The 15,930-nt window shown below is 44.7% G+C and overlaps 1 protein-coding gene and 1 pseudogene across 1 annotated transcript in view; both read left to right on the forward strand.

Moving 5' to 3' along the window:
• The first annotated feature begins 2,937 nt into the window (after positions 1-2,937).
• Positions 2,938-15,930, forward strand: part of CCDC180 (coiled-coil domain containing 180) — a 125,623-nt gene continuing 112,630 nt past the window's right edge. The window contains exons 1-4 of the mRNA XM_077477372.1: positions 2,938-3,040; positions 5,511-5,626; positions 12,203-12,390; positions 15,306-15,394. Coding sequence (XP_077333498.1) covers positions 5,558-5,626; positions 12,203-12,390; positions 15,306-15,394 — 346 coding nt within the window. The 5' untranslated portion in view covers positions 2,938-3,040; positions 5,511-5,557. The remainder of the gene's footprint in view (positions 3,041-5,510; positions 5,627-12,202; positions 12,391-15,305; positions 15,395-15,930) is intronic.
• On the forward strand, positions 13,236-13,607 carry LOC143975224 (large ribosomal subunit protein eL22 pseudogene; annotated as a pseudogene).

The raw sequence follows: 15,930 nt of genomic DNA on the forward strand, positions 1-15,930 counted from the left end.
GCTGGAACCCGCCCACCAAAGCGGAGAAACAACAGGGAGCGGAGAAGCGGCGAACAAGCAACAGGCCACGCCAGCGTCCTCTCCTTCCCTCTTCACCTCCAGACAGGAAGTTGGAGGGTAGTAAGGCGATAGAACCCTTAGCAACAGCTATTCTACTAAACCCTGACATTAAAGGCTATACTACAAACAACACATATAAATTAAGTATGTATGCAGACGACATGATCCTCTTCCTTACACAACCAAATATTTCTCTACCGAACCTGCTACAAACACTTAACATCTTTGCGTCTTTATCAGGGCTGACAATAAACGTTTCCAAGTCTGTAGGTATGCCGATTAATATCCCACCATCTCAATTAGGTACCTTATGCTCTAAATTTAATTTTTCCTGGTCACTAGAATCACTCCCCTACCTGGGTATCTTCCTTACCCCCAACATCAATGATTTATATTCCAAAAAAATTATATACCCTTAATTAATAAAAATAAAATAAAATAAAGATCAACCCTCAAAATGTGGAAATCATTTAAAATTTCATTCTTAGGCAGAATCACAGCAGTTAAAATGACCATTCTACCAAAAATTTTATATCTATTTAGAGCACTACCAATCAGACTAAATAAAATAATGATTTCAAGATTCCAGACAATTATTAATAAATATGTATGGCTGGACTCCCACCCACGCCTACCCAGACTGGTATTATACAAACCACAGAGAAACGGAGGATTAGGCCTCCTGGACTTTTGGTTATACTATCTGTCTGCAAGATGGGCGCAAATGGCCCAATGGCATATTTACAATTCTAAGATACCATGGGTCAGATTTGAACAAGAATCTATCAAACCACTATCTATCTCTGGTATTCTCTGGGGCAACAAAATCCCAATAAACACTATTGATGCTCTCAACCAAATAGTCGCACACTCTTATCAATTATGGACTTTACACAATAAAAAAATCAATCTTATTTCTAGATCTCCACCCCACGCTTCCTTTGTAGGAGATCCAAAATCCCCACAGAACAACAATGATATGGTGGACTTATAATGGTGGATCAATCATAATCTGACCTCCCTTAAGAATTTTATAGAAAACAATTACTCCTCATTTGCATCTCTTAAATCAAAACATCAGATCCCAAATACAGAATTTTGTGGATATTTGCAGATTAGACATTTCTTCAATACATATTTCCAAACAACAAATCCCCCTCCCCCCTCGTTTTTTGAAAATATCTGCCTTAAAACACCAAGAAATCCCGGTCTCATCTCAGAAATATATCTTAACCTTCTCACTAACACTGAAATGTCCAAACTCCCATACATGATCAAGTGGGAACAGGAAACAAATCTCTTGCTCTAATCTCACGACTGGGACATTTGTATTAGCAATCTACACAAATGCACAAAATCAATCACGGTCAAAGAGACCGCACTAAAATTATTTACCAGGTGGTACTATACCCCAGTAAAATGACATTCAATATACCCCACAACACCTCATACATGCTTCAGAGGCTGTAATTCCCCAGGCTCATTCTCACATATCTTCTGGGAATGTTCCAAAATTACATACAGTACATATGGAAACAGTTAGAGAATTTTGCCTCAATGATCTCAAATAATAACATAAAACTAACCCTACAGAATTGCCTCCTATATGCCCCTATCCCTTCTCTTTCCACTTACAATATGAGATTGATTCATACAATATGTGTCGCAATTCATTGGCTAATTGCTTTCCATTGGAAATCGCATTCCGTCCCCTTGGATCACCTTAAAGTCAGAATTAATAACATTAATCTGATAGAAAAGATATTCCATATCACACAGAATTCCACACATTTATATAGTAAGAAATGGGATCCCTGGTTTAACCACTCTACCTCCTTTTTTAATACTCCCTGAAATTGGGTCTCCTATACATGATTGTCTACGGTTTACTGCACTATTACAGCTCTAGCCCATCACCATGCCAAATTAAAACACAAACTATTGCAATATATATGCACTGAATTTTGTACAAATTTTGTATCTATAGTGATTTTCTATGTTTATCTTGATATACATTGCATTTATTTTGTTATATTTATGCATATTCTCTGTACTTTCTCTATGTACCAAATAAAAATCGTTTGTAAACAAAAAAATCTTTCCTATAGTTTGTAGACGCTATAACTTTTGCACAAACCAATCAATATACGCTTATTGCATTTTTTTTTAACAAAACTATGTAGAAGAAATATAATTATATATATATATGTATTTAATCTCTCTCAACTGATGAAGAATTATTTTTTTTATTTTTATTATTAAATTGTCGCCCTTTTTTTGTTTATAGCACAAAAAATAAAAAACGGACAGGTGTTCAAATACCACCAAAATAAAGTTCTATTTGTAGGAAAAAAGTAGGCAAAAGGTTGTTTGTGTACAATGTCGCATGACCGCACAATTGTCAGTTAAAGCAACAGTGCCGAATAAAAAGTGCTCTGCTCAGGAAGGGGCTAAAATCTTCAGGGGCTGAAGTGGTTAAACTCACTTCACCATTAAACCACGCCCACGTTTTTGTGCCTAGAGCCCACTGATTTCATAAGCCTCTGGGTCCAGGGAGCATTCATTAGGCATCATTCAAGGAAACATGATAACTCTGACCCCTAATATAGGTTCAGGTGTCAGGACAGCCCCTCTAGACCAGCACCTCCCTCCACCCCGGGGACGTACACATCCCTCAACATGCACTTCTGTGGAGGGAAGAAATAGTCACTACGCTCCACTCAGCAGCAGCGGGAGCGCGCACTACACTGCCACAACCAATGTGCGAGGCGCGCCCTCTGCTGCTCACATGAGGAATATACAGGCACCAGTCATTGCTGCTTTCGCGGGATTTGGCCGTGTTCTACCATGGAATACGGGAACACTCGCGAGATGTGTCTGGTTGCCTGGAAACGGAGGAAGCCGAAAAGGACGCATTGAAGCCAGCAGCACCCAGGAGAACCTCCTGTGCCAGGCTGGAGAATGTGCGGCCAGGACTCGGGTGAGACATGGCAGGGGCCAGGACACTCGTGGAACACACAATATAGTGTACTATTTGTATACTGTAGTGTACAGAAGACCTGGACCCCCCCCCCCTATAGAAGCGCCCCCTTTTTTACACAGTGTTCACCCTGTTCTTACCCCCCCCCCCCGATCTCCCTGTATAGAAGCCCTCCCTTTTTAACACAGTGATCACCCTTTCCTTACCACCCCCCCCCCCTTATTACACAGTGGTCACCCTGTCCTTACCACCCCCCCCCCCCTTATTACACAGTGATCACCCTGTCCTTACCACCCCCCCCCTTATTACACAGTGATCACCCTGTCCTTACCACCCCCCCCCCCTTATTACACAATGATCACCCTGTCCTTACCACCCCCCCCCCCATTACACAGTGATCATCCTGTCCTTACCATCCCCCCAAGATCTTCCTGTATAGAAGCCCCCCCCCCCTTTATTACACAGTGATCACCCTGTCCTTACCATCCCCCCCCAAGATCTTCCTGTATAGAAGCCCCCCCTTTATTACCCAGTGATCACCCTGTCCTTACCACCCCCCCCCCTTAATTACACAGTGATCACCCTGTCCTTACCACCCCCCCTTTATTACACAGTGATAACCATGTCCTTACCACCCCCCCCCCTTTATTACACAGTGATCACCCTGTCCTTACCACCCCCCCTTTATTACACAGTGATCACTCTGTCCTTACCACCCCCCCCCTTTATTACACAGTGATCACCCTGTCCTTACCACCCCCCCCCCCTTTATTACACAGTGATCACCCTGTCCTTACCACCCCCCTTTATTACAGTGATCACCCTGTCCTTACCACCCCCCCCCCCCCCTTATTACACAGTGATCACCCTGTCCTTACCACCCCCCCCTTATTACACAGTGATCACCCTGTCCTTACCACCCCCCCTTATTACACAGTGATCACCCTGTCCTTACCACCCCCCCCCCCAAGATCTTCCTGTATAGAAGCCCCTCCTTTCTTACACAATGATCACCCTGTCCTTACCACCCCCCCCCCCATTACACAGTGATCATCCTGTCCTTACCATCCCCCCAAGATCTTCCTGTATAGAAGCCCCCCCCTTTATTACACAGTGATCACCCTGTCCTTACCATCCCCCCCAAGATCTTCCTGTATAGAAGCCCCCCCTTTATTACCCAGTGATCACCCTGTCCTTACCACCCCCCCTTAATTACACAGTGATCACCCTGTCCTTACCACCCCCCCTTTATTACACAGTGATAACCATGTCCTTACCACCCCCCCCCCCTTATTACACAGTGATCACCCTGTCCTTACCACCCCCCCTTTATTACACAGTGATCACTCTGTCCTTACCACCCCCCCCCCTTTATTACACAGTGATCACCCTGTCCTTACCACCCCCCCCCTTTATTACACAGTGATCACCCTGTCCTTACCACCCCCCTTTATTACAGTGATCACCCTGTCCTTACCACCCCCCCCCTTTATTACACAGTGATCACCCTGTCCTTACCACTCCCCCTTTATTACTTATTACACAGTGATCATCCTGTCCTTACCACCCCCCCCCTTTATTACACAGTGATCACCCTGTCCTTACCACCCCCCCTTTATTACACAGTGATCACCCTGTCCTTACCACTCCCCCTTTATTACTTATTACACAGTGATCATCCTGTCCTTACCACCCCCCCCCCCTTTATTACACAGTGATCACCCTGTCCTTACCATTCCCCCCAAGATCTCCCTGTATAGAAGCCCCCCCCTTTATTACACAGTGATCACCCTGTCCTTATCACCAAGTAACCAACCCCCCCCCCCCCCCCCATTCTCCCTGTATAAAAGGTTCCCCTTTATTACGCAGTGATAAATCCTGGTGATGGGAATGGTGAAGAACGGACAGGACATTCAGGATACATTTAGACATGTAGGCATGTAAACTGCAGTACCTCTGAAAAGCGATCACAGCCTGTTTTAACCTAAAAAATCCTGCGCCGAGTAGGCATTGTATGCAATTTCAGGGCGTTTGCAGCACATCCCCCATTTGATGGAATAGGCCTTGTTACCTTCTGCCAAACCCAACAGCAGTTATAGTTTTGCCACAGGCACGAAGCAAAGCATTGAACCATATTGCAGTTTAGCAATCATTAGATGTGATGGCTGCATTAGTTTTCTTTTCTTTAGGTTTTTCCCCTCATGATCTAACCAGTAGCACACCTCCTGTATCAAGCAAGAAGTAAACGTTCGTACCACTAGATGAACCATCCAGCCACTGCAACTATTGGCTCCTCAGAGTGTGACAGGCCTCCAACAGCGAGGCTCATCGGGGCATTGGAGCCTTCCACCATAAATTTACACTAAACTAAAGCTAAACCCCCAGTGTGTATGGGGTCTAAAGGTGTAAGATTGGGGCCATATCTTTTAACAGTTATATTAAAAAATATATATATTTTGTGATTTTACAGCTGGTGTAGGGTAACAAATTTTTGGTGTACATCTAATACCTGGAGAAATGGCTCTTGTTGGAGAAGTGCACGTGGTGCCCAGCGGTAAAGTCTACAGACAGATCTTCGATGCAGAGGTAGGTAACAAATTGGAGAGTCTTCACTTAGAAGAAATGTTATGTGTTATGACAAATAAAACAGTTTACAACTGTCAATTCAACTCATTTATTCAAGAATTTCTCCTTTATGCTGAAACTTTAGCGAGTTTATTTTAAATCCCAACTGAACTGTTAGTTTAAAAGAAGAAGTCCAGCCTGAGTTCATTAGGCTGGGCTTCTACTCTCGGTCACAGGAGTGCAATTCATTTTCATCTCCTGTGACCTGTTTTCAGCAAAGAGTGGTCTAAAGTCCGCTCTCCGCTGACGTCACCAAGATCAGTCCAGGCACAGCATCATCCCAACTTCGGAAGTCTGGATCCGCCAGCTACCTGGACTAATGGTAGTCTCAGCCTCTCAGCGAGCTGCCCCTCCACAGCTCAGCACTCCAATGAGCATGGAGGAGCAGAGCAGGAGAGCTGCTGATTGACAGGCAGCAGCTCTCCGCTTGGGGAGGTGAGAGAACCGAGCGATGTTCGATCGCTCTGTTCTCAGTGAAGAGGCAGCGGGGGACAGATTCAGCATCAGTCCAATGCTGCATCCACCTAGGCAAGTATGATTATGGGATACTCAAAAGAATCCCATACTTCTCTTTTAAAATCAGCCAAATACATTCCAGGTGCATAAAAACAAAAAAAGAAGTAGCCACAGCTCAGGTAGAAAAAAAGTCTGTCCTCTGGCAGCATGCTACAGAGAAATGCCCTTGATCTCCCAGAGGTTTGACTCACCTCCTGTTGAGTAAAAGCTGGATGGAGCTTGCCAATAAGCAGGGAGTATGAACTTTGCTGATTGCAGAGCTATACATATGATTCAACAGGGGAGTATGATGGACCTTTGCAGAGAGACTGCTGCTTTCACACAAAAGTGAAGGCTCCTTCTATCGAGCATGCTGGCAGGGGAAGGCTTTTAGAATAATGCCCTGTACACACAGTCAGACATTCAGATTTTGTCTGAAACTGGTGTTGCATACACACGGTCGGACAAAGTTGTCGGGAAAATCCAGTCGTTCGGAACGTGGTGACATTCGCTGCGTACGACGGGTCTAAGTAGAGGCTAGTAGCCAATAGCTCTGGTCTCGTAATTTGATCTGAGCATGCGTGGCACTTTGTCCGTCGGAATTCTCTACAAACGATTGGAAAAAGTCAGATCGGATTTTTTTTTTTTGTTGGAAAATTTTAGATCCTGCTCTTAAATTCTTTCCGTTGGAAAAGTCTGATAGAGCCTACACACGATTGGATTTTCCGACAATATAATCCATTGGACCTTTTACGTCAGAATTTCCCACCATGTGTACAGGGCATAAGACTGTAGCTAGTTTAAAAAAATATATTTTTTTAATGGATGCGCCTGGAATATATTTACCCAAATAAGGCCCCTTTCACACTGCCCCACTCTGCAGCGTAGTTTTCCTGCGTTTTTTGTGCAGTCTACCCTGATTTTTTTAATAGATTTATATTAGATCAGGCATTTTTTTTGGTGCGTTTTCTGAAAAACACCTGAAGTCCTGCATGCTGCATGTGAAAGGAGCCTTAGGCGAAGTCCATTTAACATTAGTTCCTATGGGTCACATTGATATCTATACAGTTTCCACCGGTGCGTTTTTTGGAAAGGTGCAGGGACTCCCCCCCCTCCCCCCTTTTTACACAAAACAGTACAATGTATTTTTGGCTCTATAGACCTCAATGGAATTGCATCAAAAATGCATGTACATGTGTTTTTTGTGCATTACCTGCATGACAACAGACACCCTCTTTCTAGCAACCTTAACAAATGCCAAGGTTTGTATAGTCTCAGAAAGTTTCAGTACCTATATAAAGGTTTTTATTGTTTTGCCTGCTGGGTAGGTTTCTCTTCCCTTCCTGCTATAGTGACAACATTTGTCACCAGGACAGGAAGTTAGGCCCCTTTCACACTGGGTTAAACAGGGGTAAAACGGCGCTATTTTTAGCACCACTTTACTGTAGTTTTAGCGGTGGTATTCGGCCACTAGAGGGGCGGTTTTACCCCCTGCTAGCGGCCGAGAAAGGTTTAAAACCACCGCAAAGAGCTCCTGTAGCAGTGCTTTGCCGGTGATATAGCCGTGCTGCCCCATTGATTTCAATGGGCAGGAGCAGTGTATATACACCACTCCTTCACCGCTCCAAAGATGCTGCTAGCAGGACTTTTTTTACCATCCTGCCAGCACGCCACTCCAGTGTGAAAGCCCTCGGGGCTTTCAAATTGGAGACACAGCAGCGACTGTTTCAGGGCGCTTTACAGGCGCTATTTTTAGCGATGTAGCGCCTGCAAAGCGCCCCAGTGTGAAAGGGTTCTTAGGATAAATCCCTTTAAAAGACAAACTGTAATGTGAACCTGATGTTTATGTGCTTTAAGACCCCATGCACACTAGAGCTCATAAACGGCTGTTCTGAACATCAGATTGCTGGCAGGAAAACGCTGATTTAAAAAACGCTATTTTAGCAGCGTTTTGCATTGCCATTAATGCGCGCTTAGCGGCGCTAGCTGTTAGCCGCATTTCTCTGCCTCTATTCAAAATCAAATGGTTCCCTATGGGAGCTCATTGATTTGAATAGAAGTCGCACCAGAAGTCAGATCATCATGATCCGACTTGTGTGCTGAGGATGAAGGGGAACCCCTGCCAAAATGGAAAAAAAAAAAATTGGTGTGGGGTTCCCCCCTCAGAAAATACCAGGCCCTTCGGTCTCATATGGACTTTAAGGGGAACCCCTTCACTGAAAAAATGGCGTGGGGGTCCCCCCAAAATCCATACCAAACCCTTATCCAAGCACGCAGTTGGCCGGTCAGGAAAGGGGGTGGGGACGAGCAGACACCCCCCCCTCCTGAAATGTACCAAGCCGCATGCCCTCAACATGGGGGTAGGTGCTTCGGGGAGGGGGTGTATCCCTACCCATTCACCTGGGGAAAAAAGTGCCAAAAATAAAACGCACTACACAGGTTTTTAAAGTAATTTATGAGGCAGCTCCGGGGGTCTCTTCCGACTTCAGGGGTCTCTTTCTTCTTCTCCGCTCTCTTCTCCCGGGTCTCTGGTATCTTCTGCCTTTTTGCCCGCTCTTTTTTGCTAGCGGTGGCCCGGTCTTCCACCGTCATCTTCTTCCCTTCTTTCCTCTAGTCTTCTTCCAGTGTTGATACGACGCTCTCTCCCGCTGTAGTGCCGTCACCATCCGGGGCATTATGGGAAGGTGACACCGGACGACATCACCCGGTGACCACGCCCCATGCCAATATAATTTGTTACGTATTACAGCGGGAGAGAGAGAGAGAGTCGTGTCAACATCCGGAGGGAAGAAGACAAAAGAACGGGCCACCGCAGGCAAAAGAGCAGAAGATAGCGGAGGAGCCCGGCAGAAGATGGCGAAGAGCAGGAGAAGAAGGAAGAGACCCCCAAAGTCAGAAGAAGACCCCCGGAGCTGCCTAATAAATTACTTTAAAAACCTGTGTTGTGTGTTTTATTTTTGACACTTTTTCCAGATGAATGGGTAGGGATACAATGTACCTCATACTCATTCACATAGGGTGGGGGGCCGGGATCTGGAGGCTCCCTTGTTAAAGGGGGCTCCCAGATTCCGATAAGCCCCCCGCCCGCAGACCCCGACAACCAACGGCCAGAGTTGTTGGGAAGAGGCCCTTGTCCTCATCAACATGGGGACAAGGGCCTCTGCACGCCCCCCGCCCCAAAGCACCTACCCCCATGTTGAGGGCATGCAACCTGGTGCGGTCCAGGAGAGGGGCTGCGTGCTCGGATAGGTGTGTGGTATTTTGGGGGGGACCCCCCCACTCCGTTTTTCGGCAAAGGGGGTTCCCCTTAATATCCATACCAGACCGAAGGGCCTGGTATTGTCTGAGAGGGGGAAACCCACGCCAATTATTTTTTACATTTTGGCGGGGGTTCCCCCTTCATCCTCAGCACACAAGTTGCACCGCAAGTTGGATCATGATGATCCGACTTCTGGTGCGACTTCTATTCAAATCAATGGGCTCCCATAGGGAACCACTGATTTTGAATAGAGGATGAAAAACGCCAAACGAGACTTAATGCTCTTTTTACAGCGTTAACCCTCATTTAACACCTTGTACCGGTGTCTGGAGTTTCCAGTACTGCCCTTGAATGCGATTTTATGGCGTTCAGAAAACAGCCCATAAACTCCACTGCTGATAAACGTCCAAAAACGTCCAAATGTGCGCATAGGATAACATAGAGGGGAGTTTATGGGCTTTTAAAAACACACCACGCCCAAACTCCAAAAAACAGCTGTTTATGAGCTCAAGTTGTTTTTGGGTACATTACATTAATACAGTATTTCCTCTATAAAGTGTTTAACCCCCTTCGCGCTGCTGCCTGGCTGTTAAGAACTTATAAATGTCTGGAGGCAGGAGGTGGGCATTTGGGCCCTCCCAGAGCGTTATATTGCACCATATCCACAAACATCCTCTCTGACAAGCTGCTCGCCCTAGCACCCGAGCCCTTCTAAAGTTTCAAGGCACATCCGTGTTTCACCTAAACATGTTGCCAGAGGACATTTCAAGCTTTCTTTGGTGATCACTCCAACCACAATTAAAATCAGAACTTAACCAACTCAGGTATGCACACAGACACAGGCTTTGGCATCATTAAACATCATATTTCCAGATTTACATTTAACCCTGTACAGGGCAGTGCATAGAGGATAGTTTCTCTCCAGATACACAGTGGATCCCCCAACTGGGGTCACTCTCATACCATGGAAGACGTTTTCTCTGACATTCTCTCTAATAAAAGGTTTAGCACTCCCAGATAGTTTCTCTTTAATAAAAGTTTTACTTACCATGGCGGTAGGTATCGCCTTCTTTATTTGAGAGCACTGGGGGTTGCGAAAACTCTGTTGGCTCCTCTTTTTCTTGTTGACCTGGCATTCTAGACATGCCACAGGGCCATACAGCAGCAGGCACAACGTGAACCTTGTCACCCCCTGTCAGTGCTGTCAAATGTCAGCACACTGGTCCGTGGCAGACTCCCAAACTGGCAGATTCTGTTTTGGCACATGTGGGGTTCTCCAGCCAGAGAACTCACTCTCATTTCAGCAATGTCCTTTTTTTTTCACTGTATTGCACACAAGCCGCTTACAGAAGTCCACAGAAATTGCACAGTTCCAAGAGAACTGTCACTTTTCACATTAAGCCTTGCAGAACATGTTGTGCTGGGTCAATGGCTAGAGCAAAAAGTTCATCCCACAATTGCACGTTTCAGCAAGGACCTACAGACTCTATAGTAAAAACATGCTGCGCTAATAATAGGTGACAAAAATAATATCTTTAAACCTTTACACATTGAGACATAAACATGCCGTATACTAATATAACAAAGCGACACATGCAAAATTAAAGTCCAAGGTACAGGGATGACATGACACTCCACTTATACAGTGCAGAAGTCACAGTAACTAAATTAAATAATTTTTTGTGATCATAAAGTGCCATATGAAATAGGAATAAAAGTGATCAAAAAATGAAAAATTAAAGTGAAAGTGCAAAAAAATTCTATAAAAAAAAAAAAAGATTTTTTTATAGCACCCCCATCCTCTTGTGCTTGCACGCAGAAGCAAACGCATACGTAGGTCGTGCCTGCATATCTAAACGGTTTTCAAACCACGCATGTGAGGCATCGCCAATGTAGAGGGAGAGCAATAATTCTAGCACATGACCTCCTCTGTAACTCTAAAATGGTAACCTGTAAAAAATGTTAAAGCGTCGCCTATGGAGATTTTTTAAGTACCGAAGTGTGGCGCTTTTTCCACGAGTGTGCGCAATTTTAAAGTGTGACATGTTGGGTATCTATTCACTAGGCGTAACATCATCTTTCATGTTATACAAAAAATTGGAGTAAGTATTGTGTTTTTTTTTGTTTTTTTTAATCCACGAAAGTGTTTTTTTTTCCCAAAATGAAAAATTGCTGCGCAAATACCATGTGACATAGAATATTACAATGCCCGCCATTTATTCCTTAGGGCAGGGTTTCTCAACCAGGGTTCCATGGAACTTTAGGGTTCCTCCAGAGGTTGCTAGGGGTTCCTTGAGCAATCAGCAATTTCTTCCTCTCAGACAAGTTCCCACTGACACCATTGATCTTTTTAGCTATCTGTAAGGGGGTAATTCTTCCCAATGACCAGAAGTGTAAGGACCATTCTTCCCACTGACCATCACACTATTGTATCAGAGGTTGTAGATATCATCATTTTTAGTAGGGGTTCCCTGAGACTGGAAAGTTATTTCAAGGGTTCCTTTGTGTTCAAAGAGCTGGGAAAGGCTGCTTTAGGGTCTCTGCTAAAAATTATATATATATAATGTTTGGGAGTTCTGAGTAATTTTCTCACAAAAAGAAATTATGATTTTTACATGTAGAAGAGAAATGCCAGAATTGGCTTGGGTGGCAAGTGGTTAAATTACATGACCTGATTATATTTATATGTTTGTCTAAAAAATTATAGATTTATTTTAAAGAAACAGTTCTTATTTGCAGTTCAGTATAAACCATTCTTGAATTGTTCTCCTATCCTTTTTAAGGTCCAACTGGTGCGGTCTCTTGGTGAGGCACGGGCTCGGGTGGCACAGCATGGAGTTAGCTTGGACAGTGCAAAGATTCCTCTGGTGCGAGAAGAGACACAATCGGCTGGATTGCTGTCCTATCGCCAGCGTCAATGGGTGGACAGTATGCCATACGATTCCTACACTGAAAACCCAATTGTGTACAGGTGAGAGGAAAGGGGGACATTTTCCATTAAGCCATTTTTTTTTTACAAGACACACCAGGCTTATAGGTATTGAATGGACCTTTTTCAGGTGCAGGTTAGAACAGCAATGCATGCCCACCGTACAAAAATGTTGTTGGGTAAGGAAATCTTTTTCACAGGTCAATACTGGGCAGGTGCTGCAGCTCTCCAAAATTCCTATGCAAATACTGACTTCCTGAAAGTCAGTATTTGCATAGGGCAGGTATACTTTGTCATGTGAAATCACTCACCTGGTGAGTGTCTTCTCAGACATACTGCACTGTGCCAGTGCAGTGTCATGTGTGCTCCAATATGGATTCTCACAGTGTGTACTAAAAGCTGTAGCACGAGACAAATATAGCCTACCTCAGTTCCTTGCTAAAAGGCATCCAGCATCATTTAATCCTTTCCTCTCTGGCCTTACTGTCCTTGGCCTTCTCCTTTCATTAATTGGATTTCAGTTCTTTTAATCACACAGAATCATGTAGGCGTTACCTAGGGCAACGTGCATACAAATGCAGCTTGCCTAGTATTGCCCATGCCTCTAAACTAGGGATCTTCAAACTATGGCCCTCCATCTGTTACGGAACTACACATCCCATGAGGCATTGTAAAACTCTTACATTCACAGACATGACTAGGCATGATGGAAATTTATGTTCCTGAACAACTGGAGGTTCACCATAGTTTGAAGACTTTAGACTGACATCCACACAACAATGCATTTTAATATTTGCACAACTCCTCCAAAGAGCCAGCCTTTGCAAATACCCATGTCCTGGCAAAAACTATCCCCCCCACCCTCCTTTCAGCCATCTGAGGTCGCCATGACGCCCCAGAAAAAGACAATGACGAAGGGCAACAAGAAAAAGAAGCAGCTCCTAAAGGTCACCTTGGACTTCACACACCCCGTGGAAGATGGCATCATGGATGCTGCTAACTTTGAGCAGTTCTTGCATGGCCGCATCAATATGAATGGAAACGTTGGCAACCTGGGTAGCGGAGTGGTCACTATTGAGAGAAGCAAGAGTAAAATCACTGTGACTTCAGAGGTGCCATTTTCTAAGAAGTACTTGAAATATCTGGCCAAGAAATACCTGAAGAAAAATATGTGGTCTATAATAGTAAGGAAAGTTATGAATTAAGATACTTCCAGATCAATCAACCAGAATGAAGAGGAGGAGGAAGACAAAGATTAAATGTTGGATCTGGATGTTAAATTGTTTTGTTTTTGTATGGCTCCACAAAAAAACAACAACAAAAAAGATCCCCCTGCCAAGTTTGTCTGAATGGGTCAACACCACAATCATGTAGGCTGCTGTCCTGATATAGAAGGGGCCTCTCTGATACCATTCATTTCAGGGGTCACTTCGCCTTCTCCCACATGTGGCTTCTATTATCCAAAAGCGGTGTGATTTTTGAGGCAAAAGGGAAGTTCTGAACAGCCGCACTCCGGAATATAGCCTTTTATTTGTAAAAAGTCCAACAGATACACGCTTATGCCGCATACACACTCCCCCAAAACCCTCCTATATGAATGAGTATCAGGTAGCCCGGATACCGCCGGCCTTGGTTGTGGGGATGAGGCCCTTGAGGGGATGTGGGGATGAGGCCCTTGAGGGGATGTGGGGATGAGGCCCTTGTCCCCATCAGCTTCGGGCCAAGATGCTTTACCCCAAAGCACCCACCCCCATGTTGAAGGCATGTGGCTTGGTTGAAGGCATATGGTTGGGGGGGGCTTATCCCCCCTTTTCCGGGCTTCCCGCATAAGGATCTGGCATGGATTTGGGGGGGGGGGGGGGCATGCTGTTTTTTTTACATGTTGGTGTGGGTATGGTATGGTACCACACGTTGTTTTATCATACTTTTCAATTGCCTGCTTTTCTTTACAAACAGCTGTGAGCAGGGAGGCCGGCTGACACCTGATGAGTCATTGGTTGTTAAGGATGCTGCGGCCAGCTTTACGGTGCTTAGCAACCAGTTGTTGTTTTAAAAAACAGCCTGGGGTCGGGGTTTTTTTGACAAATACCACATGTGATACCGCCAGCAAAACCCTGGTGGTAATTATTGCATGCTCTTTTACTCTCTGGTCTGTTTGTGAATTTGAATAAAGAGTTTTTTATGCGATATTTACCAGCACATTTTTCTTTCTTTTTTTTTTTTGTGAATTGGACTTAATTTACCGCATGCAATAATATATGCAAATTAGTAACATCATACCCTTATTGCATGCAGTAAACCTTAGTGAATTGACCCCTAAGTGTTGATCGTGATGTTGTCTTAGTTGTCGGATAATCCGACCGTGTGTGGGCTCCATCGGACTTTTTCCGTCGGAATGTCCGACCAACAAAGTTTGAGAGCTGGATATAAAATTTTCCGACAACATGATCCGATCGGACTTTGTCTGATCGTTTGTAGAGAATTACGATAGAACAAAGTGCCACGCATGCTCAGATTAAATTATAAGACCAAAGCTATTGGCTACTAGCTTGAATGTAGTTCCGTCGTAACGAACAAATGTCATCACGTTCCGAACTATCGGATTTTCTGACAACTTTGTCCGACCGTGTGTATGCCGTGGGAATTTACGACTGTATGTACAAGGGCTCACACATTCTCAGTCTTCAGGTCAGTCCTGAGCAGTCATTTTCAAGACCTGGGTGCCCCTGGCTGGTAGCTGGACAGTAGGTACTTCTTATTTCCTTATTACATGCAGAGAGTTGTAGATCTGAAGAACAGAGTTTGCCCATTTTACAGTGATAAAGAGATGGCTGCTATAGTCTTGGGTATTATACAGTATGTGTATGTGCTGTATATGTATAAAGAGTTTTCACCAGTTCTAGGAATTATTTTCTTTGATGTTTTAAACAACTATAAAAGTCTGCTATTTTCTTCAGGGAGAAAACAGCATCAGCTTTAAAGAAGGTACATGAAAGTGAAGATGAAATTGCAGCAAGAGAAGTGAGAGGTCTTTGTGACATTATAGGTAATTGTTTTCCTTTTTTACATCAAAATTCAGGTTCTTATACTGTTGCTTAAAAATGTATATTTTTATGCTTTACTGGAGTAAATGCACAGCCCCCCACCTCTGCACATTACACAGCCCCCCACCTCTGCACATTACACAGCCCCCCCACCTCTGCACATTACACAGCCCCCCCACCTCTGCACATTACACAGCCCCCCCACCTCTGCACATTACACAGCCCACCACCTCTGCACATTACACAGCCCACCACCTCTGCACATTACACAGCCCCCCACCTCTGCACATTACACAGCCCCCCACCTCTGCACATTACACAGCCCCCCACCTCTGCACATTACACAGCCCACCACCTCTTCACATTACACAGCCCACCACCTCTTCACATTACACAGCCTACCACCTCTGCACATTACACAGCCCACCACCTCTGCACATTACACAGCCCACCACCTATACACATTACACAGCCCACCACCTATACACATTACACAGCCCCCCACCTCTGCACATTACACATCCCACCACCTCTGCAC

The sequence above is a fragment of the Lithobates pipiens genome, unplaced genomic scaffold, assembly GCF_037356315.1.
Source record: "Lithobates pipiens isolate NorthernLeopardFrog02 unplaced genomic scaffold, aLitPip1_a1.2 Scaffold_1, whole genome shotgun sequence".
NCBI lineage: Eukaryota > Metazoa > Chordata > Amphibia > Anura > Ranidae > Lithobates > Lithobates pipiens.